The sequence below is a fragment of the Panthera leo genome, chromosome B1 (assembly GCF_018350215.1).
Source record: "Panthera leo isolate Ple1 chromosome B1, P.leo_Ple1_pat1.1, whole genome shotgun sequence".
Classification (NCBI taxonomy): Eukaryota; Metazoa; Chordata; class Mammalia; order Carnivora; family Felidae; genus Panthera; species Panthera leo.
In genome coordinates, this window is record NC_056682.1 from 163,731,681 (window position 1) to 163,755,035 (window position 23,355).

The window sequence follows — 23,355 nt, forward strand, 5'->3', positions numbered from 1 at the left end:
GTGTTCGGTAGATGGTAGTTGCAGTTCTTGTTGGGATGAAAGAAGTTCTCTGAACGTCGAGGAGGTAGAACCTACCAGGTGTCCAGACTCGGGAGGGGGTGGGAGCCTCCGAGAGCAGCGTTTCAGCCGGAGCACTGGCGAGCGGGCGCTGACGTCACCGCGGAGAGAGGCGGGGGTTGGGTGCACTCGCCGTGCGAGCCGAGGGGCGGAGCGAGAGGAGGAAGGAGCGGCGCGGGCAGCTCGGGGGAGAGGCGGGGGCCCGGCGGCGGGGAGGCGGCCGAGGCGCGGGGACGGCGCCGGGAGGCGGGAGCAGTCCCGCTGCAGCTGCGGCCGCGGAAGGAGGCGGTCTGGGCTCGGCTCCGCGGGCCCCCAGGCGCGGCCAGCGACGGGTCCCTACCTACGCAGGTGAGCCCGCCCCGGGTGACCGCGGGCGACAGCGGGAGGGACTGCGAGGAGCGGGAAGGGGTGGGGTGGGGGGGCGCTCCTCTGCCGCTTTACCGCCGGGGTCCTCAGGGGTGGGACATCTAGAGTCGCCCCTTCCAGCCCCTCCTCTCCTGGCTCGGGCTCCGGCCGACATCGGGCAAACGTAGGACGCTTGGGGTTGTGCAGGTGGCCTCAGGGTGTAGATCGAGGCAGAGTCCTGTGGGCTGTTTCCGGCTTCCCTCCCCCGCCGCCAGAAAGTGCGGCGACCCCCTCCGCTGTCCGTCTGAGCTAGCACCCCTCCTCGTGCTGCTGCGGGCCTCCCTCCCACTGCCCAGCTGCCAGCACCCCTGCAACCCCAAGCACTGGGGAAGCAGAGGGACCCCAAACCAGCCCCGGGCACGGTGGCGGGAGCTGCACCTGGAAGGCAGCACGCTCCCGGGAGGTTTGCTCAGATGTGGACTGATGATTCACTGGGTTTGAGGGGACCCCCAAAGCTGAGATGTGGTGTGCTTGCTTCCGGATTTGAGGCAGCGGCCCAATGCCTAAGCAAAGACTATCTAATTTGGCCTTAGGTCAGCAAAGGCTTCCTGAAGATCCTCAAGAAATAGAGTGCCCAGGGCCACTCTGACAGCTTGCCCTTTACTGCTCATCCGCCCGCGGTGGGCAGGGTCCTGAGCTGGGGTTTATGGACTCCTCCCTCGTCTTCCTTCCTCATCCTTGCAATAGCCCCTCAAGCCCCTTGCTGTATCCATCACCCCCACGTAACAGGTGAGAATGCTGAGGCACAGACACATTCAATCACTTGCCTCAAAACACAAGGCTAGTGAGGAGTAGAGTCGGGATCTGAACTCAGGTCTCTGATTTCAAGACTTTTCACTGTAGGGTATCATCATGCTGCCTCTATAATAACATTAGATATCTGAGGTGAAGCCTGGTACAACTAAGGGTCCCCTTGGCTCATATGCCTGGCATTTTAGTAGGAAACTGAAATGTGTATGATATTTACTTTGCAGGGAAATAGAATCCAGGGCTATTGAGTGTAGTGGCCATTGTTGGGGTGAGGAGTGGGGTGGGGTCCCCCTGGACTATGCCCAACATTGCCAAATCACTTTTCTGAGCCATGTGATACTGATAATTCATTCTCTCCTTTAGAAATTCCTACCCCTCTGTATCAACTATTCCTTCTCAGTCATTTCCTTGGCCTGTTCTGTTTTGTTTTTCTTCTCTTGTTGGTATTCCCTTAGCCTCAAAGCTCACATCTTCCAATACTCTTTGTAGATCATTTTATTCATGTTTCTTGCTTTACCTATCATCTTTATGATGGCACCTCCCAAATTCATCTTTTCAGCCTATGCCTAATCTGTAACTCCAGACCCAAATTATCAAATATTCTAATTCCTGCTGGCTAGTTCCAATGTATGCACCCACAGGCACCCATATCCAACATTTCCAAACTCAGATTTATCATCTCTGTCCTTCCATGTGGTCTTGGTTCAGGTCTTTTCAGTTCCTTGGCTGGACAATATATTACCTTCCAAACTGGTCTTCCTGCCTCTGGAGCCCATCCACCCCTTGAAAGCTCAAAAATCTTAGCCTTTGGTGTCTTCAGAACTGACTGGAGAGAATAGACCTTTCTTTCTCCTTCCTTAGTACCCTGTACGTACCTGTAACGGAGCCCTTTGCCTATTGTGTAACTGCTGACTTGTCTTTCTTCCCCTTTAGACCCGGAGCTCCTTCAGCACTGATTTGTCTTATCCATCTTTGTATTCCCTGGTCTGGCACATAGTAGGCACTCCATAAATATTTGTCGTACCTAGTGACCTTGTAATGAATTGAAACTTTTTTTAGGACACAATTTCTAAATTTTTTTTTTTTTAACGTTTATTTATTTTTGAGACAGAGAGAGACAGAGCATGAACAGGGGAGGGTCAGAGAGAGGGAGACACAGAATCTGAAACAGGCTCCAGGCTCTGAGCTGTCAGCACAGAGCCCAATGCGGGGCTTGAACTCACGGACCGCGAGATCATGACCTGAGCCGAAGTCGGCCGCTTAACTGACTGAGCCACCCAGGCGCCCCTAGGACACAATTTCTAAGTAGTAGCACTGTGCATAGTGCCATTTCACTACATTCTAAATCTAATCTGTCACTAGGTGAGTTAATTTGTGTGCATTGGTGGGGAAGAAGCATTAGAATGTGAGTTTCGCAGGTGGCTGGAGATGAAGACTAATGATAAAATGAAAATAAGTTTTCCAAATTGGTGAGTTGATACTAAGGGTGTTTTTAAGGTTGATTTAAACATTCAGCCACGGCATAGTGACTCCCTTCTACTTTCCTTAGACTTCACGTCAACGAATAAGCTGAGTACGCTCACCTAGAAGAGAAGCAGAGACAAAGTCATCATGGCTTCAGTGTCTACTCATGGAAATCAAGATAAAGGCCCCCATTTGCCACCACCAAGCAAGCAGGTATATTTTTTAATTTGGACGTCTGCCAACTGAAGAGGAACATCATCCAGAACCTTCCTTAGATCTCATCCTTGGCCAGTCATCTTTTTGCAGTCTGGCACTTTGTTGGATGGGCGCAGAGACAATGGAGTGGGGCAGGAAACTATTTTTCTAGCTTCCTTGAAAAGGAGCCTTTTCAGTTTTTACTTATAAAATCCTTTCTTTATTCTTCCCTGTTTAGAATCTAGCCTGACTCTTACGTAGGCTGTCAAGGACTGAAGAGGTTTCCTTTAGCAGAGCAAAAGTCTTAACTGAATCTAACAGAATGATACATCATGCCTGCTTTTACATTTTTATTACCAGGGCTGATCATACTGATCTATGCTGCTGACAGGTGTTCCTTAACCACTAAATTAGTGATCAGATTGAGAACCCTAGTGTTAACACGGGCACGATATTTCAAATTGTTCAGAAGGAATAGTATATGTTTCGGGGACACGTAAATGAAGCAAAGAGAAAGTATTGTGATGGGAAAATGGAGTTCCTGTTTTCCAGCATCAACTTTCCCAGCTAAAATGAGTTTATGAAGGGGGGTGATGTTGAAGGAGCAAAGTTTAGGAGAGGTTAACAGACAAATGACACGCAGTCACAAGGAAAAAAATTTAGACACCCGAGTTGCCTCTGTGAAATAGAGAACCATGAAACATTTATGGCTCTACAGGAAAGGGTCACCAGAACTCCTCTGTGGAGACTGTGCGGGAGCACCGGTCTTGACTGCAGGACTCACAGCAAGTGTGGTAGTCAGGGTCCCTGAGTCTGGATGCATATATATGTGTGTGTTTGGGACAAAGGAGGGAGGGAGATGTGCCCCACCCCTGCTGCACCCATAGGCAGGACCAAGGGGAGATATTTACACTGCGATAAGGAGTGCTTGCTGAGGAACTAAGGTAAGTGGAGGGTGAGAAGAGCTCCCTCTCTCACCCCGTGACTCACTCACCCTGACCACCGTCAGCCAGGTGCTGTGCTGTGGGGAGTTGTAGAGAAAGAAGACAGAGGTCACCTGCTTGAGTTGTTTATAGAACTCTGAAGGCATAGGGGCCGTGAGGTCTTCCCACCTGTCATCATGCATGTAAAGTGCTTGGCACAGTGCCTGGCCCGTGGAAAAGTACTCAAGAAACGGTGACCATCATCCACATTGTTATCTACTACAAAGAGTCCAAAAATGAATATTGGCAAAATCAGCAAGGCAAAACTCAAAAGTGAAAGAATTGCACCTCAAGAAAAACATGAAAAATCCAAGAGGTAAACGGCAGAGGTCCTACATAAATAATTCACAAACAAGGAGATACAAGTGTGACTAATATAGTAAGGAGCAAATTAAATAAAATTTGTTTTTAAAAAATGAATGAAGGGCACCTGGGTGGCTCAGTTAGTTAAGCCTCCGACTTTGGCTCAGGTCATGATCTCACGGTCCGTGAGTTCAAGCCCCACGTCGGGCTCTGTGCTGACAGCTCAGAGCCTGGAGCCTGCTTCGGATTCTGTGTCTCCCTCTCTCTCTGCCTACCCTCCGCTCATGCTCTGTCTCTTTCTCTGTCTCTCAAAAATAAACATTAAAAAAAATTTTTTTAAAAACGAATGAACCACCCAGAGGATGGAAAAAATTATTTTCAAATGCATATTTGGCAAGGGTCTATTATCCACAATATACAAAGAGCTTTTACAGCTCAACATCAAAGAGAAAAACAGCCCAATTAAAAAAATGGGCGAAGGACTTAAATAGGTATTTCTCCAAGGAATATATGTGAATGGCCAACAAGCAAATGACTAGATGACCAATGTCATTGGTCATTAGGGAAATGCAAATCAAAACCACAATGAGGTACCGTTCACAATCACTAGCATGACCATAATTTAAAACAGAAACAGTTTAGCTTATTTAGCTTAAATTAATGAAATAATTCATATTGAGAATTTTAACGTGCTAATTTGAAAAGAACAAACAAAAGAGAAAATGAGAAGTGTTGGCAAGGATGTGGAAAGGTGGGGACTCTCATACTTTGTTGGTGGGAAAACAGTTTGGCAGCTTCTCAGTAAGTTAAACATAGAATTACTGTGTGGGTCAGAAGAATTGAAAACAGGTGTTCAAACAGTTCGTAGCAGCTCTATTCACAACAGCCGAAAGGTAGAAATGACCCAAATATCTATCAGTAGATGACTGGAGAAACAAAATGTGGTATATCCATACAATGGGATGTTATTGAGCCACAAAACGAAATGAATTATTGACACGTGCTAGAACATGGATGAACGATAAAAACATCATGCAAAGGGAGAAAAGAGAGCCACAAAAAGAAACATACTGTATGACACCACTTACATAAAACTACCCCAAATGGGCAAATTTGTACAGCCAGAAAGCAGATTAGTGATCACCAGGGAGCCAAGGGTTGGAGGGAGCGGGAAATGAGGAGAGGCTCCTTAATGAGTATGGAATTTCCTTTGGGGGTGATGAAAAAGTTCTGGAACTAGACAGTGGTTGTGGCTGCCCAACATTGTGGATGGACTCAGTGCCGTAGATTGTCTACTTTAAAATGGTTGAAATGGTAAGTATTATGTTATGTGTGTGTTACCACAATCAAAAAGCATTGAACTACCATATAACAAAAGAGCACAGCCCAGGTTCAGTTGAGGGATTGCCCCAACATTCGAGGAGAAGGGTGTTGTGGCTGAAGAATATGTAGATTCTCAAACACATTAGTTATCAGAGAAGTGCAGATAAGAATAAAATATTAACATTTATACCTATTGGACTGTCAACATTTAGAAAACTGGATAATGCCAAATATTCCAAGCTTTTGTTCTTTAACCTGCTTACAGTCCAGCTTCACTGGCCCCTAGGTGGGGTCTGTAGGCATAGAGGAATGTTCAAGACTGCTGGTGTGGGTAAGTACGATGCAGCCATTGGGGAGAGAACTCTAGCAAGACTTTGTCAAATTGGGAATACACATGCCCTGTATTTTACTTCTAAGGGTATATCTGAGAAATATTCTCACAGGGGACTGTAAGGAGACATGCCCTGGTGAGGAAACATCCTCCAGGAAGCATCCTGGAGAATTAGCCAGCAGTTGGAACAGTGAACTAGATATGTAAGCAACATGGATGGATCTTAAAAGCATAGAGCTGAGTTGAAAACATTTTAAGGGGCACTTGGGTGGCTCAGTCGGTTAAGCTTCCAACTTTGGCTCAGGTCACGATCCACGGTTCATGGGTTCGAGCCCCGCATCGGGCTCTGTGCTGACAGCTCAGAGCCTGGAGCCTGCTTCAGATTCTGTGTCTCCCTCTCTCTCTCTGCCCCTCCCCTGCACACCCTCTGTCTCTCTCAAAAATAAATAATAAACATTAAAAATATTTTTTAACATTTAAAGTACAATTAAATATACAAAACTTCCATTTGCATAAAAAAAGATGCATGCACCCATAACTGAACATTTTGCAGCAATGCATACCAACAAATGATCGGCATTAAGCCCCCAGAATGGCAGTGATAGAGGAGAATATGAGAATAGAGAATGGAAGTAAGAATGAGTAATATATACCCACAAAAGGGGAAGGGTGGTATATGATGGGAGTTAGTCCAGATTATAGCATATCAACACAATAAAAAGAATAGATCTAGTAAAAGTGATCATTTCAACCATGTTGGTCATCCCATCAGAAATTACGTGCAGACCACTTATGAATGTGTAAAAAAGAAACCTGTTAAGATAGAGTATGATGACAAAAAGTCGTTTGTTGGCGAGTTCTTAGCCTAAAAATGCATACAGAAGTATAAACAGATGAATTGGAATGCAGATCTATAAATAGCTAACTTGTAGTACACTGCCCTGAATGGGATCCCAGAGATGGAAACATTGTGCTTTGGGGGAAATCTCTTCTTCACCCAGGAGGCAACTGGGTCTCAAGGACACCAGGCAGGCAAAGGGAGTGAGGAGCACTGCAGGCAGGATGAGCCGCATGGACGGAAGCTGGGGGTAGGAAAGAAAATGTGGCCTCGACAGTGATTCATTGTGACCAGATATCTGCTCCATACTCGCGAGTCCATGAGTCACTCTGCTTCTGCAGCTGGGATGCTTTCCTTGCCTAAACCCACCCAGCGTTCCCAGTTGGAAGGCACTGGCTGAGACTGGTCATTACTCTGCTGGCAGCCACACAGGACACACGCTGTGTGACCTGAGTGAAGAGACCTCCCTGCCCTCCTCTAGAGAAAACAGCAGATGCTTTTCTAATGATTTCAGTCAACTCACCACATAACTTTCCTTGCAGAGTCTATTATTTTGTCCAAAATCAAAACTGCACATCCACAGAGGAGAGATTTCAAAGATTATCCGAGAGTGTCAAGAAGAAAGCTTCTGGAAGAGAGGTAATTGAACCCCTCTTAATCTTTGCTAACACCATATTTGCTGCAATAAACTGCCCAAATATCACAGTAGAATTATGGTAATGAGTCCCTTTTGAGCAGAGACTGCATAATTCCCTGAAGAACTTTAAATATCAGTGGCTGTTTCAATTCTAAATCCATATTGAAGCCCTTTTAAGTGCAGAGGTCATACCTGATGTAGGAACACCTTCCCTCACTTAGCAAGAAGTGATACACACTTTCCTCCGTGTGACCAAGGGCGTGTGCCAAGAGTGTTATTTAGAATTTCTGGAAAGATTTGACCCTCCTACATTTCGCTAGACTAACTTTCATTGAGTTCGGAAATAATGTCAGGTTCATTGCTTCATCCCAGAGCCAAGCACAGCACTACACATATAGAAATTGCCTAGTAAATATTTGTGAAATGAGAATAAATAAATAAATAAACATTAAAATTTTTGTGATACGAGTAAAAAGTGGCAACATTCCATTAATAATAATTCTCTTACAATGTCTCTGAAATAACCTTTTCTGCTGATTCACTTCCTCTTGCTGGGCCTGTCTTATATAAGGCGAGGGTGTGAATTCATGCTGTGCATTAAGGTCTCTTCCAATTTAAAAAATTCATGATTTGTCATTTGAAAATGTCATAATAGAGCCCATAGATTTAGTCCCAGTGTTTTGCAGCATTGGGATAATTTATACTTTGAAATACACATTTTTAAATTTCTTAAATCATTCAAGTTCAATATCAATTGTTTTGGAATTGGAAGCAACACTTTAGAACTTGATATTTATTATATTTTATGATTCTTGATCGTGCTCCTAGAAATTCACGAGTTTGTTTTTTGTTTTTTGTTTCTTGTTTTTTTTTTTTACAACCTATGAATAAGTAATTTAAGTAAGCACTAGTAGATTAACATTTCAATATGACCCATTTGTCTCCCATCAGGTAGATATGAGTGGAAACATTGGTTGCTATTCGATTTTTCTCTTGCTGGGGGGAGCTGGATGTTGTTAAGTGCTCTCTGCTCTTGGAAGAAGTGTTGCGTTTTGATAGAACTAGATACTGCCTTTGCCAAACTAACTTGCCTGTTTTAAAAATCATAGCTCAGCACCGCCCATGTTTAACATGAATGTGATAATCTCATAATCTTCAGAAAATAGACATATCCAAATTGTGACATATCCAAAATATCCTCTGAGACAAGCTGGGAACGGTCCTAGATCAGGTATGCCAGAGTTTAGTGTATTGTTTTTTAACTTTTCTGTAGGATTGAAATTTTCAAGAGACAGCTAAAGGCGACTCCCAGATTCAACGGCTAAGTGTGCACTCTCACTAAGATACCTTTGTCATCTGTGGCGCTCAGCATCTGGTGCGTGGTGGGCGGTCCCTAAAGGCGGGTGTCAGAGCTGGAGTGGCACGGGGCTAGGTTTTGTCATGGTAATGCTGTGCCTCCCGGCTGAGTGACTGGGACAGATCTCAAGAAAATTCTTCATGCGGTGCTTAATAAATACTTGTTGAATAAGTAAAATAACAAATGACTAACACCTCGTTGCCAAGGTAGATAAGAGAAGAAAACACAGGCTAATTTCCCCTGACTTCTGGGTGAGGTGCCACGTTTTAAACTAGCGATATTGAACCGGATCTTTCTTTTGCAGCTCTGCCTTTTTCTCTTGTGAGCATGCTCGCCACCCAAGGACTAGTCCACCACGGTAAGATTCAGAATCAGTTATTGTTCGACTTGAGAGCCCAGGTTTCAGTGATGCTCCTGGCAGCTTTCTGGCACTTGGCATTTGTTTTTTGGTGGAAGATTTATGTATGCAGGTTTTTGCTTATTTTCAGCCTAAGCACCCCCTCTCCTGAAGATGTCCTAATCTCCAGGAGTGGCTATATTAAGTTGCGTGGCAAAGGGAAATTAAAGTTGCAGATGAATTAAAGCTGTTCATCAGCTGACCTTAAAATAGAGAGATTATTGGGGCGCCTGGGTGGCTCAGTGCGTTAAGCATCCGACTTCAGCTCAGGTCATGATTTCGTGGTTTGTTGGTTTGAGCCCCGCATCGGACTCTGTGCTGACAGCTCAGACCTGGAGCCTGCTTCATATTCTGTGTCTCCCTCTCTCTCTCTCAAAAATAAATAAACATTAAAAAATTTTTTTTAAATAGATTTTTCTGGATTATCTAGATGGGCCCAGTGTAATCAAAGGGCCATTAAAAATGCAAGGGTGGATGAGAAGACGGAACCAGGGGGATGGCAGCACCAGAAAGGCTCAGTTCCACACTGTCTTGGCTATGAAGACGGAGGAGGGGCCCAGGAGTCTGGGATGTGGCTGGCCTCTGGAAGCTGGAAACGAGAGAAACTCTAGAACTTCCAGAAAGGAATGCGGCCCTACTACTATCTTGATTTTAGCCCAGTGCTATGGTCTGAATATATGTGTCTCCCCAAATTCACTTGTTGAACTCCTAAGGCCCAGTGTGATGGTATTAGGAAGGGGGCCTTGGGCAGGGGTGGAGCCATCGTGAAGGGATTAGTGCCCTTGTAAAAGAGATCCCACAGAGCTCCCCAGCCCCTTTCATCACATAATGATGCAACAGGAAGTCTGCAACCCCGAAGAGGGCCCTCACCCAACCATGCTGGCACCTGATCTTGGACTTCAGCCTCCAGAACTGTGAGAAATAAATTTCTTTTGTTGCTAAGCCACCCAGTCTGCCATATTTTGGTGTAGCTGCCCAAATGGTCTGTCACCCAGTGAGACCCATTTTGAGCCTCTGAGCTCCAGAACTATAAGGTAACAAATTTGTGTTGCTTTAAACCACTGAGTTTGTGGTGAGTTGTTACAGCAGCCACAGGATACTGAGGCAGCGACTTTCTCTGTGCCAGAGTCCCTGTGTCTCCCAGGGGCTCCAGGTATGGTTAGACAGATTGTTTCCCGCCCAGCTGTGCTCCAAGGAGGTAAGTCACACTGAAATCCACCCGAACTCTGTCCATCACGCCATTCCTCATGACAAGAGGCTGCATGCAAGAGGCTACATCTGCCTAAGGAAGGGACCCTGTCTAATCTGAGCAACAGATCTAGAGAACTAGCAGCCGCCCAGCACCTCCCCACATAACCTCTTCCTGTCTCTTAGAGGTTTCCACTTTTCCTGTCTGTTCTCCCTTTCTTGCTCTCTTCGTTCTTCTCTCTCCATCTCACCAGAGCCTCCATAGACATTACTTGGTCCCCAGATAACAAGAAGGTACCTGACCCTGTTGAAGACCACTATACTAAACACTGCTGATTACCAGGATTTTTTTTTTTTTTTTAAAGTAGGCTCCATGCCCAGCACAGAGTGCAATGCGGGCTTGAACTCATAAACCTGAGATCAAGACCTAAGCTGAGATCAAGTTGGACGCCTAATCGACTGAGCCGCTCAGGTGCCCCAATTACCAGGATTTTTAAAAGAATATTTGTACCCAGCAAACATGAGGGAAAATGTTCTAGTTCCTTTTGGGGTGTCAGAGACCACATATGTCACATATCCAGGAGAATCCCATTTCACTCAATATTATTCTTGTCTTTAAAGGTGATTTGTTAAATATAATTTCATTTTTATAACTTCAAGGTAGCCTTTTTATAGAAATATATTCATCAATCAGTAACAAGCCTTCATCAGACCACTTCTGACAACAAAAAAATATGGCCATGACATCTATAGGGGTTAATGTTTTATAAATATTAAACTGCTTAAAATCTACAGTTTTCTGCATGTGTACAGATATACCTTTCCAGGTTTGTGTATTAGTTTTCCATGCTGCTATAATAAATTACCACAAATATGGTAGCTTAAAACAATACAAATTGCTTATCTCAGGGTTTCAGAGGTCAAAAGTCTAAAATGGGTCTCACTGGGTTGAAATCAAAGTGTTGGCAATGCTGCATTCCTTGGGGGGGGGGGGGGGAGTGAGGGGGGATATGGGGCTTCCTTTCCCTTTCCAGCTTCTAGAGACCACCTACATTCTCTGGCTCATGGCCCCTTCCTCTGTCTGTGAAGCCAGCAACACTGAGGCAAGATCTTCTCATACTGCCATGATATGTCTCTGAATCTCTCTTCCATAGTCAAGATGATTACATCTTTTTTTTTTTTAATGTTTTTAATGTTTATTTCATTTGTGAGAGACAGAGCATAAGCAGGGGAGGGGCAGGGAAAGAGGGAGACACAGAATCTGAAGCAGGCCCCAGGCTCTGAGCTGTCAGCACAGAACCCAATGTGGGGCTCGAACTCACAAACCACGAGATCATGACCTGAGCCAAAGTCAGCACTTAACTGACTGAGCCACCCAGGTGGCCCTCAAGATGATTGCATCTTGATTACATTGGGTCCACCCAGATAATCCAGGATGATCTTCCTATTTTAAAATTACTTGGTTAGCAACCTTAATCCCATTTTCTTCATAGTTTCCAGGGATTGGGATGTGGACATCTTTAGGAGACCATTACTCTGCCTTCCACAGGTTTTATTGTTTTCATTTTAAAATTATGATATATATACTGTGAATCTCTAAACTGAGACTTTGTGTTGAGTTACTTAAAAAGGGGAGGGGACTATGCCTAATTGCTTGGAACTAGATTGTTAGCCCCCTCTTTGCGTTGATACCATTTTTTTTTAAATTTTATTAAGTAATCTCTACACCCCATGTGGGGGTTGAACGTAGAACGCCAAGATCTAGAGTTACATTCTCTACGGATTGTGCCAGCCAGGTGCCCCCCCTTAATATATTTAAATTAGTCTTAAATGGTCTGTTTCATGTTCTTTTTCTGTACATTAAAGCTACTAATACTTTGCTACTTGCTAAAAATGGTTGAGAGTTAAGTTCAATTAAGAATTGACTTACAACTTTTAACAAATCATCTCTTTAAGAATCTGTGTATATCAAGATTTACTTTAATGGTAAATTTAAATAAGGTATAAAATGTAATAATAACGTATTTATATATTACTTCTTAGGTTATTTAGCATCTAATCCAAGATTTGGATCATTGCCCAAAGTTGCACGTAAGTTATAGAAGTTAAAAAAACAAACCCTGAAAAGATTCTTTTTTTTTTTTTTTTTAAACAAGATGTTTATAGCAACTGGAGATATGAATGTCAGGTTAACAAACTGCCTGCGTTGACTCTCTGAAAAATCAGTCTGTTTCTTGTCGCTTTGAAGTTCTTAGTTCATTCAACACTTTCTGATATAAGACTGAGCAGTAGGGACTCCACCTTAGGCCTCGTTAAAGCCTGGACTCAGAGGCATGGGCACAACATACAAGAGGAGACCAAGCAGAGCCTCTGGATGATAGAGCCATTAGGGCCTGTCATTCTCTTCTTTTGGCTAGTTAGCTGGGTTTTTTCTAAATATTTTCTTTTTTTTTTTAATTTTTTAATGTTTATTTATTTTTGAGAGAGAGAAACAGAGCATGAGTGGGGGAGGGGCAGAGAGAGAGGGAGACACAAATCCCAAGTGGGCTCCAGGCTCTGGGCTGTCAAACTCGCAAACCGCGAGATCATGACTGAGCCACCCAGGCACCCCCAGGATATTTTCTATAATGGACCTACCAAATGAATAATTTTTAAAAATCAGAGACTTTCTAGTAATACGTTTCCCACAAACTTGGGGTTTCATCTTCTTCCACTCATACACAGACCCGTTATGTACAAAGAGGACGTGTTGCAGTTCAGGGTCTGAAACCTCATTCCCAGCAAGAAGAGCAGGTTGGACATTTCTCCCATAGGAGATCCCCTCTGCCTCGTGAGCTCTCTTCCCTGTAGGCAAGATGGAGTGCCGCTGCCCCTTCTGTAACCCATCAAGGGAATTAAGGGCCTTTCGTGCCCCCGTGCCCCATGATTTGGAATCCACCTATGGCCACCACCCAAAGCCCACCCCTCCCTGCCCTGGGGCCTCAGGCATTTGTTTGCCACCTGGGCCTCCCACTGGCTGCCTGCCTCCTTTGCTGGCTCTATCCTGGCCCTTCCACCACCAGCTCAAAACTGAGGAGCTCAGAAAGCCTCCATTTCCCAATCCTGCTCTTTAACAGGGAGACTCATTCTCAGAGGTTTTGTTCGTTGATTTACCACGGTACTTTTCATGTAAGAATTACTACTGTTATGTAGAAAGTTCTAGAAGATAATTAATAGAGGCGATGCTGAGCTTTTAAATTATCTTTCCTCACCTGCTTTTACAGTTGCGGGTATCTTGGGATTTGCCCTTGGAAAGGCATCATACATACGAGTGTGCCAGAGTAAATTCCATTCCGTCGAAGATCAGCTCCGTGGGGCTGGTTTTGGTCCAGGGCATAACAGGTTTGTAACTATTTAAAAATTTTTATTAAGTTCTTAAATTTTAATTCCAGAGTAATTAATGCACAGTGTTCTATTAGTTTCAGGGGTACAATACAGTGATTCAACAGCTCCATGTATTAGCCAGTGCTCATCATGTCAAGTGTACTCTTAATCCCCTTCACCTGCTTCCCCCAGCCCCCCCACCCAGCTCCCCCCTGGTAACCATCAGACTGTTCTCTATAGTTAAGAGTCTGTTTCTTAATTTGTCTCTCTCTCTCTCTCTCTCTCTTTCTCTTAATTTGTTCCCATTTGCTCACTTGTTTTGTTTCTAAAATTCCACATATGAATGAAATCATATGGCATTTGTCTTTCTGACTTATTTCACTTAGCATAATACTCTCTAGATCCATCCATGTCATTGCAACAGGTTTGTAATCTTTTTGGCTGAGGGACTGTTTTTATTTATTCATTTATTTATTATTTTTATTGGAGAAAATAGAAGAGAGCAAGCACGCGTGCGCTCAAGCAGTGGAGAGGGGCAGAGAGAGAGAAAGAGAGAATCTCAAGCAGGCTCCATGCTTAGCATGGAACCCAACGCGGGGCTTGATCCCACGACTGTGGGGCTCAAACTCAACAACCAGGAAATCATGACCTGAGGCAAAATCAAGAGTCAGATGTTTAACCGACTGAGCCACCCAGACACCCCTTTGACTGAGGGATTGTAATGAAGATAATTATAAAAAGTTAAATAAGGCCTTTTCACCACTGACAATATTAGACAATTTTTAAAACATCTCTATGTTGAAAAAAACCTCTTTAACTCTCAATTTTTGAGCTGTTGCTATTCAATAATAATTACCTGTTTCATTTGCTCAACATTGAGCACTTACTGTGTTCGAGACATCGTGCAGGTCTCTAATGAATACCTTCATCAGCAGACATGGCTTCTACGATCACGGGGTCACACCGGATTTGAACAGGTTTCTTTACGGCGGGACTTCTCAGAACCCTTCTAGGTTGGCATGTATTGCGATTCTCATTCAGAGGTGTCAGCCGCAGGACTCTGGAGTTAAGGACATTACCCCAGTGGTTAGAGTACCCAGGTGAAAACCAGTTCTACCGCTTACAAAGCTGTGTAACCTTGGACAAGTGTCTTACCCTCTCTGATTTTCAGTTTCCTCCTCTGTAGAAAATGGTGATCAGAATTGTTTTCGTGGCATGTTACAAGGAATAGGAGTGATTATTTATGACAGTGAGGGCCCAGTAAATAGTACTTATTTCTATGATAGTATTGATAGGTTTGGTGTTAGGAACACATTTCTTTCAAGACCTTCACTTGTCACAGTGGGTTCTATTTGAAAGGCAGCATGAAACCTGTGAAAACAACATCAGACGTGAAGATCATTATTGACCTTTGTGGGGGGGATGACATTCGGCGGGGGGTGGGGGGGGGGGTCTCAAACCAAGAAACAACTCCTGTTTTTCCTTTAAATATTAGAACTTGTGAGGGGCACCTGGGTGGCTCAGTCAGTTAAGCATCCAACTCTTTTTTGGCTCAAGTCATGATCCCAGGGTCATAGGATCGAGCCCCATGTCAGGCTCCATGCTGAGCACGGAACCTGCTTAAGATTCTCCCTCTCTGCCCCACTTTTGCACGCACACTCTCTCTCTCTCAAAATAAATTAAAAAAAAAAAATTAGGCTAGTGAACTTCCACATAGAAGACGCCTCTCAGTCACGCTGTGTTAAGACTAGATAGACCAACCAGTGACAAAGCATAGACTTCTGTTTTTGCTTCCATTCTAGGCACTGCCTGCTTACCTGTGAGGAGTGCAAAATCAAGCACGGATTACACGAGAAGGGAAGCTCTCAGCCTTCAGCTTCTTAAACTTGTCTCTATGGCTTTGGAAGTTCCTTAAACCTCTCTCTGAATTTGTACACATTTAGAATTTCAAGTGTACTTTAAAATAACATATGTATAGTGGAACAGAAACATTGTGCTTCTCTCTTTTTGACATGCTTTCTGGGGAAGATCCTCAATTGAAGTGAGCAGTATATGTTTGTCTGCGATTTGAGAACTTGTCGGGGGCATTCACACACCAAAAAAGAAATTACATTGCATTCCTTAACTTGCTTACAGCTGAGTAAAAGCGCTTCAAGTCTTCGCTGATTTGGGCCATCCATTCTTTCACTCTGCTTTTGTCCAGGGTTTTAAGATCGCGGATACAGGATGGGAGTGAATATTCAGGAACTTGGGAAGCCATGCCCCAAAGAAAACCAATGTGTATAGAGGTAGAAACACGGGACAAGAAAGACTGTGTCTTATAGGTTTGAGAAGTGCTTTCTAAAATATAGGAACCAAGATGTTTAAGTTGATAAAAAATATTTCCCTTGAAAGAGTCAGAATTTGAACCCACTGCCCTTTCAGTGACATAGATGACTTTGTGCCTCATTGGTGTGGTGAAGTTTTGGAAGAACCCATCATCTTTAGGTTACTTGTTTAGCATGCTCATGGTCAGCACTAAAGAACTGGGTTCTTAAACTTGACTTTCCAAACTGCCCCTCCTTCTCCCAAGGAACAATTTGTTTATGGGAACGATCACTTGAAGAATTAATTCACGGAATGACAAACTTTTGGGGCTATAAGGAGCTCAGAAGCAGCCAATCCAACCCCAGGAGTTGGATTCCTATTCTCCTACCAGGTTTTCTGCATGAAAAAACCAACCAACCAACCAGCCAGCTAACCTCTTCCACTGGAGACCTTGCATTTTATGGCAAGTTGTCTGAGACCTTCATAAACATTTAATTTGCATCTTCGCATTTTCTCAGGAAAATGCTTTATGTATGTGTCGCCATTTATTTACTGGTTTGTGTGTGTGTGCGTGCACACTTGTGCATATGTGTACCTGTTTGTATTAATACATCTTGAAACCATGTATAAAAAGGAAAATCTCATCAGAAGTTAATAATTGATCTGAAATATCTCATTTTAAATATCAAAAATATTTGGGAAATTTTCTTTTTACATGAACCTTAAGTGTATGACATGGAGGGTTTTGTTTTTTTTTAAGTTCATTTATTTTTGAGAGAGAGACAGAGTACAAGTGTTGGGAGGGGCAGAGAGAGTGAGAGAGACAGAGAATCAGCACAGAGGCTGACGTGGGACTTGATCTCACGAAGCTTGAGATCATGACCTGAGCTGAAATCAACAATTGGACGCTTACCCGACTGAACCACCCAGGCGTACCTGAAATGGTGTGGTTTTGACTTCATCTCCTTCATAGTATGTATCCTGGTCTTTCAGTTGATAAAGTTCTATTTCTGTAAATCAGAAGCCAACAATCCTAGCTTCGTGGATGCAGTTGAACTCCTGACTCTGGCAACGAACTAGTGGTGACTCTGTTCTCTGGGTGATTGGCAACAATTCAGAATTAGGCACATTTATTTCCTACAAGCCAGAAAATGATTTCCCAGGGATCAGAACATCTTCAGATTGCCAAGCACAGCAAGTCAGTGTTGAAATCAGTCTTGGGGTACTGGGAAAAGTTGAATCTATTGTTGAAAAGGCCCATTGTTTTTATAGCTGACGTCTTCATATTTTCTCCTGAGTCAAATTGGATTTATTGTTTGGGCTCTCTGCTTTTCCTAAGCAGGTAAGTTATTCATTGAAACAGTTCATCACAGTGATCTTTCCTTTCACGGGGTGAAAGGAAATCAATAAAGAAAAAACTGGAAGGTCATCCAAGAAATCTCAAATATTTTGCTGCTTTCTCTATTGCGTATATTAGGAAGCATGGATCGTGGGGAGAATGTTTCTTGCAGGAAGATGTGTCAAAAGAGTAGCATTTGTCTTGCAGCATTTAGAGATTACCCACACTCGTCACCAAGCTGGTCATAAGCTTATGAAAGCATTGCCTTCATGATAAAAACAGACAAAAAAGATGTACTGTATATAATGCTTATATATTTTAAAAATTCTCACTTAAGGGGCTCAGTCAGTTAAACATCTGACTTTGGCTCAGGTAATGACCTCATGGTTCATGAGTTTGAGCCCTGCATCTGCTCTCTGCTGTCAGTGCTGAGCCCACCTTGGATCTTCTCTCTCTCTCTCACTGTCACTCTCTGCCCCTCACCTGTTCATGTGAGCGTGTGCGTGCACATGCACACTCTCTCTCTCTCTCTCAAAAATAAACATTAAAAATATGTCTCACTTAAGCAAAGATATTCTCTTCCCTTGCTGTCAGAATAAATGACTTATCTATTGTCTGTTAATGTCATGAAAGTAATAACAGTTATCTTGAATGACTTGATTAAGCAATGAAAAGGTCATACAGATCATTTTCTTGATGTTCAACTAATGCAATCTGGTAATCAACAAAACTTTTCCACGTTAGAGCTCAACTATAGAATTTGATTTCATAGACATTTGAGGTTTGCACAGGGGCACCTGCGTGACTCAGTGGGTTGAGCGCCTGACTCTTGATTTCGGCTCAGATCATGATCTCATGGTCATGAGATCGAGCCCTGCCTCAAGATTCTCTGTCCCTCTCCCTCAACCCCTTCCCTGCTCCCTCTCTCTCTCTCTCTCTCTCACTCTCTCAAAAGACAAAACAAAACAAAACCAAAGTTTGCAGAGATTTCAGTGATTAACCCAGAGGCAGCAAAGTCCAGGACCAGATAATCGAGTGAAGCTGAACTAGTGTAGTGGCATGTTAAACCCAGTCTTTTTCCACAACACACACAAATATGTGGGCCCACTGTTGCCACATCTTCCAGCTTTTCAAAACAAATAACACAGGTTTTTATGTGAGGATTCTGGTTCTTATATGTTCATTCTTTCATATATTCAATTACTGAGCACCCAGTCTGTGCCTAGGCACAGTCCTAGATCCTGGAAATGCAACAGTGAACACAACTGACAGAATTCTGTCTTTCTGGAGCTTGTATTCTTTTTTTTTAAATTTTTTGGGGTGCCTGGGTGGCTCAGCCGGTTGAGCATCCGACTTCAGCTCAGGTCATGATCTCATGGTCTGTGAGTTCGAGCCCCGCATCGGGCTCTGTGCTGATGGCTCAGAGCCTGGAGCCTGCTTCGAATTCTGTGTCCCTCTCTCGCTCTGCTCCTCCCCGGCTTATGCTCTGTCTCTCTCTCTCTCTCAAGAATAAATAAAACATTGAAAAAAATTTTTAAAAATCTTTACTTATTCTTGAGAGAGAGACAGAGTGAGAGCAGGGGAGGGGCAGAGAGAGAGGGACCCAGAGAATCTGAAGCAGGTTCCAGGCTCCGGGCTGTCAGCACAGAGCCTGATGCACGCGGCTCGAACTCACAAAACGTGAGTTCATGACCTGAGTCGAAGTCAGACGCTTAAACTGACTGAGCCACCCAAGTGCCCCAGGAGTTTCTATTTTTGCTAGTTTGCGGCGTGAAATCCAGTCCAAACACCCACCGCTGTGAGAATCCCCTCCACTCTCTGGGCAGGTGAGATTCCAGGACACACATATGTACTTCTTGGGGAAGGACACCTGCTGATCTACGGTGCTACGCTTTATACCTCCCAGCTGTGCAAAAGTGTTCAGAAAGGTCTTATGGGAGCCCAGGTTCGCCTCCCTCTCCCCTAGACGAAGCTCTTCCAGGATGAGAAGTATGTCTTCTTTTACTGATGTCTGAGTCTCCAGCCCCAACCCGAGTTCTTGGTCAGATATAGGGACTTCGTTTATGTTTGTCAGCCTACACCCGTGATGTCTCTGTGGCTACAAAATAGGATTCTTATTCTTCTTTCCCAGAGTGGCCTTTATTTTTTTTTTTTTTTAATTTTTTTTTTTTTTAACGTTTATTTATTTTTGAGACAGAGACAGAGCATGAACGGGGGAGGGTCAGAGAGAGGTAGACACAGAATCTGAAACAGGCTCCAGGCTCTGAGCTGTCAGCACAGAGGCCGACGTGGGGCTCGAACTCACAGACCTTGAGATCATGACCTGAGCCGAAGTCGGCCGCCTAACCGACTGAGCCACCCAGGCGCCTCCAGAGTGGCCTTTAAACACTGGAACACATGTTCCTCTCAGTTTCTTCAACCATTGGAGTGGGTTTCCAGCCCTGTCACATCCTGGTCTTGGGACACCTTTGGTACGTGTTGTCCTTTCTTACACCAAGACCCCAGACATGGATTGACCGGTTCAGAAAAGACCGCAATCATGGAGTTTTCATTTCAGGCACGTGCACGGACAAGAGTGACCCTACCCTGCATGACGCTCCGTGCTCATATCCAGGCTCCGCCGCTGACTGAGTCAGCTCTGTGCCTCCATTTCTCATCTGTAAAATGGAAACATTTTAGACTGTCCTGACAGGTTGTTCATGAGGATTAAACGAGCTACTACTTATTATTTTTTTCAAGTAATCTCTATGCCCAATGTGGGGCTCGAACTCACGACCCCAAGATCAAGAGTGGCATCCTCTACCCACCGAGCCAGACACATACCCCTTAAATGAGTTAATACTTACAAAATGCTTCCAATAAATAGTGCACGGCTCAGAGTAACCACCAAGGGATGTCAGCTATTACTACGACTACCACGACTTTTAATTGGAGTCCAAAAGTACGTGTCACACTTTTTTGGCCTCTGCTAAGCTTTTCACATGACCTACCTTTAAGTCAAGTCTCCCCATTTTACGCTTAGGCAGCTGGTCATTCTGAACTCCAGTGTAACGCATGATATCTTTAGTTCTTTTTGATTTCATGATGCTATTATCCGTCCTTTTGGGTTTCAAATTTGTAATTCAACAGGTGAGTGTTGTGTCAGCTGCCCTGGAAAATATTCAGTTAACCCCTTTGGTTTCTTAATGTATAGTGTTCATGGTAAGTGCTCAATCTTTGTTGGCTGAATGATCGTCTTGAAGAATGTATTACAACCTTGAAGAGTAGTTTGGTTTATTAGAGAGAAGAGACATCTCTAGATATGGTGGGACAGGAATGAGGCTAGGAAGGGAAGGTGACAAAAGGGGAAGGGTGGGAGGGAGGAATTAATAACGGTGGGGAAACAAATATCAAAAAGGAACTTCCCTTAATACCTCCCTGGTTTTGAAAATCAGGGCTGTTACCACAGGCCTGATGATTTGGAAGCCCAGAAGTGGCTTCCTTCATTAATTCGACAATAATTTTTCAGTACCTACAATATGCAAGGCAATGTGCCAGAAGAAAGGGGGGTATTTTCATACACAAGAAGTAGAGAAAAGATATGTAAATAAACAGCTGTAATACAATGTGGGGTAGTGTCTGTATGAGACAGATACAAATGAAAGGCCCACTGGAATTCGGGGCAGCAATAGTTACCTTTGCTGCCCTCATAGATTGTATTACCAGCCTAATTCTTCACCTCTCCTTACATCCTTGCCTTCGGACATGGAATTTTCCATTTCTTCCCACTGCGAGTGGGGCACAGTACCTAGCTCTTGACCTTAGGTTTTGTCCACATGACTTGCTTTAGGCAGAATGTGGGGCAGAAATGAAGGTGTGCCAGTTCCAGACTTAAGCCTTACAAGCCCTGTGTGTTTCTATTTGCGTCTCTTTTTTTTTCTTTTTAACTTTTTTTTAACGTTTATTTATTTTTGACAGAGAGACAGCGCATGAGCCGGGGAGGGGCAGAGAGAGAGGGAGACACAGAATCCGAAGCAGGCTCCAGGCTCCGAGCTGTCAGCAGAGCCTGACGCGGGGCTCGAACTCACGGACTGTGAGATCGTGACCTGAGCCGAAGTTGGACGCTCAACCGACTGAGCCACCCAGGTACCCCTCTACTTGCGTCTCTGTCTTAAGGATAGGCCCAACACTAGATAGAGAGGCACAAGGCTGCACACTGATCTCCAGCTCCACAATTGCCAAAGACCCAGTCGTTATAATAACCCCCTTACTCTGTATCAGAGCAATTCGGCTTTTCTATCAAACTCTAATACAGAAACTTGGTAGCTGTAAGTGGGGTGCTGCCATAACACAAACCTAAAACGCGACATTGGTCTGGGGGACAAGAGGCAGACCATGTACTGACAGGACTTTGGGGACATGGTTAGTGAAAACTAAAAAGCCTGGATGAGGGTCCTCACAGAAGCCTAAAGAGCTCTCAAGGTGACTGTCAAGGATCACAGGAGAGGGAAACATTATTGGAAGCTGGAAGAGATTTTGAGTATGAGTCACAGAGTTTAGCAAAACTCTTACCCGTGGCGACGCGAAAAATTGAAAATGTACCTAAAACGATCTGAGACTTCTGGGCAATGTTGAGGGTGACACTTGGCTTCTTCTAGCTGTCTAAAATGAGAGAAGAGATGTAATTAATATAAAGAACAATTTATTCCAGGGGCGCCTGGGTGGTTCAGTCGGTTAAGTGTCCAACTTGGGCTCAGGTCATGATCTCGCAGTTCGTGAGTTTGAGCCGTGCTTTGGGCTCCGTCCTGACAACTCGGAGCCTGGAGCCTGCTTTGGATTCTGTGTCTCCCCCTCTCTCGCCCTGTTTATAAACATTAAAAAAATAACAATAATGAAGAATATATTCCACTTCCAAATGTGATTTGTAGAAAATATAAAGGTTCATTAAGTCTCTTAAGCCTACAAGTTTCTCATACTGAGAAATGGCTTCCAGGCAAAGACCAAATCCAGAGTGGGACAAAAGGTTTTGTTCAACACCACATGACCGTGCTTCATAGGACATTGCAGACACACAAATGGCCCTTTAGAAGTCTTACAGGCATAACCTGTAGACCCTGTCCAAGGTTTCTAATCGCAGGGAGCCGCCCAGCATAGAAAAAGGACAGTCTCCAACAGACTTATGGATGGCTTTTGTGTAATGGAATGGATCATAAACGGATACTTCAGAACTGCACAGATTTAAAAAACTATCAGTTTGGACAGGGATATATAGAGGTCTTGGAATGCTGGATTTCTATGGGGAGGAAGGCTGAAAAAATTACTCTGCTGCCAACGTGAACTACATCGCAGGGAAAGGCAAGACTGAGAGCTACGCTGAACCCCTGGGTGGGAACACCTAAGCCCTAACAAAGAACTGGCATCGTGAGCCTGCTGGACTTGTGGGAATCGCCATGGACAAGTGACTGGCATTGAGCCTCTCACTTCCCCCTTCTGAGTAGGTGTGGTGACGTGATACCCAACGGCTATTTGGGATGAACAGGGCGGGTGGCTTCTCTTCAGTTCACTGAGAAAGGGTACTTCAGACACTCACCTTAGTGCCTCTTCCACAACTGGACCTGATGAGATGCGCTCCCAGACTCTGAGCTGTTATAATGGATGTGAACTGGAGGTCCTGGGAAAGTAGTTTATTTTGCATGAGAGGGATGTCAATTGCTGTGGCCAAAGGGTGAAGAGTTGCAACACCTTCCACCCCACTGTTCTTTTAAAAATGTGACTAAGTGGGAGTCTTATGTTCCTGCCCTTTGATAGGAAGGCTTGTGAAGAAATGATGCTACAGGCCTGAGGCCAAACCAGAAATAAAAGGCAAGGCAGCTGCTGACATTCTTGCTGCACCATTCACATCAGAGCTTTAAAAGGTCAGTCTGTCCCGAAAACACCATGTTGTGAGACGTCCACAAACCCACCCACGGGATGTGACCAGGTCCTGAACCCAGACGAAAGGAGAGATGCCACGCGGCATCTGAGACACAGCCAAATCACTCCGCCGAAACCTTCCTGAATTCTGGACTCACAGAGAAAATGGAGATAATAAATGACATTTTAAAACCACTGAGTTTGGGGACTTACAACAGCTAATTGA

At 44.2% G+C, this 23,355-nt stretch overlaps 1 protein-coding gene and 1 long non-coding RNA gene across 5 annotated transcripts; one reads left to right on the top strand and one right to left on the bottom strand.

Moving 5' to 3' along the window:
- Positions 1-249: 249 nt before the first annotated feature.
- On the top strand, positions 250-16,690 carry OCIAD2 (OCIA domain containing 2). 4 transcript variants are annotated; one of them, XM_042936425.1, is made up of 9 exons: positions 327-405; positions 996-1,191; positions 2,762-2,889; positions 6,813-6,899; positions 7,192-7,288; positions 8,948-9,001; positions 12,272-12,319; positions 13,492-13,609; positions 15,394-16,688. In XM_042936425.1, exons 3-9 carry the CDS (start codon positions 2,824-2,826, stop codon positions 15,473-15,475), a joined length of 552 nt encoding a protein of 183 aa, XP_042792359.1. In that variant the 5' UTR covers positions 327-405; positions 996-1,191; positions 2,762-2,823; the 3' UTR covers positions 15,476-16,688. The 4 variants fall into 4 exon arrangements, with proteins under 4 accessions (XP_042792362.1, XP_042792360.1, XP_042792359.1 ...); XM_042936426.1 differs by lacking the exon at positions 996-1,191 and having other exon boundaries at positions 319-405; positions 15,394-16,687; XM_042936427.1 differs by lacking the exon at positions 6,813-6,899 and having other exon boundaries at positions 15,394-16,682.
- A 2,901-nt stretch (positions 16,691-19,591) lies between these two features.
- Positions 19,592-21,936, bottom strand: LOC122218246. The gene is made up of 3 exons (XR_006201959.1): positions 21,789-21,936; positions 20,228-20,387; positions 19,592-19,894 (listed from the first exon to the last, which is right to left on the bottom strand). It is a non-coding gene; the product is annotated as an uncharacterized LOC122218246 (long non-coding RNA).
- Between the last annotated feature and the right edge of the window lie 1,419 nt (positions 21,937-23,355).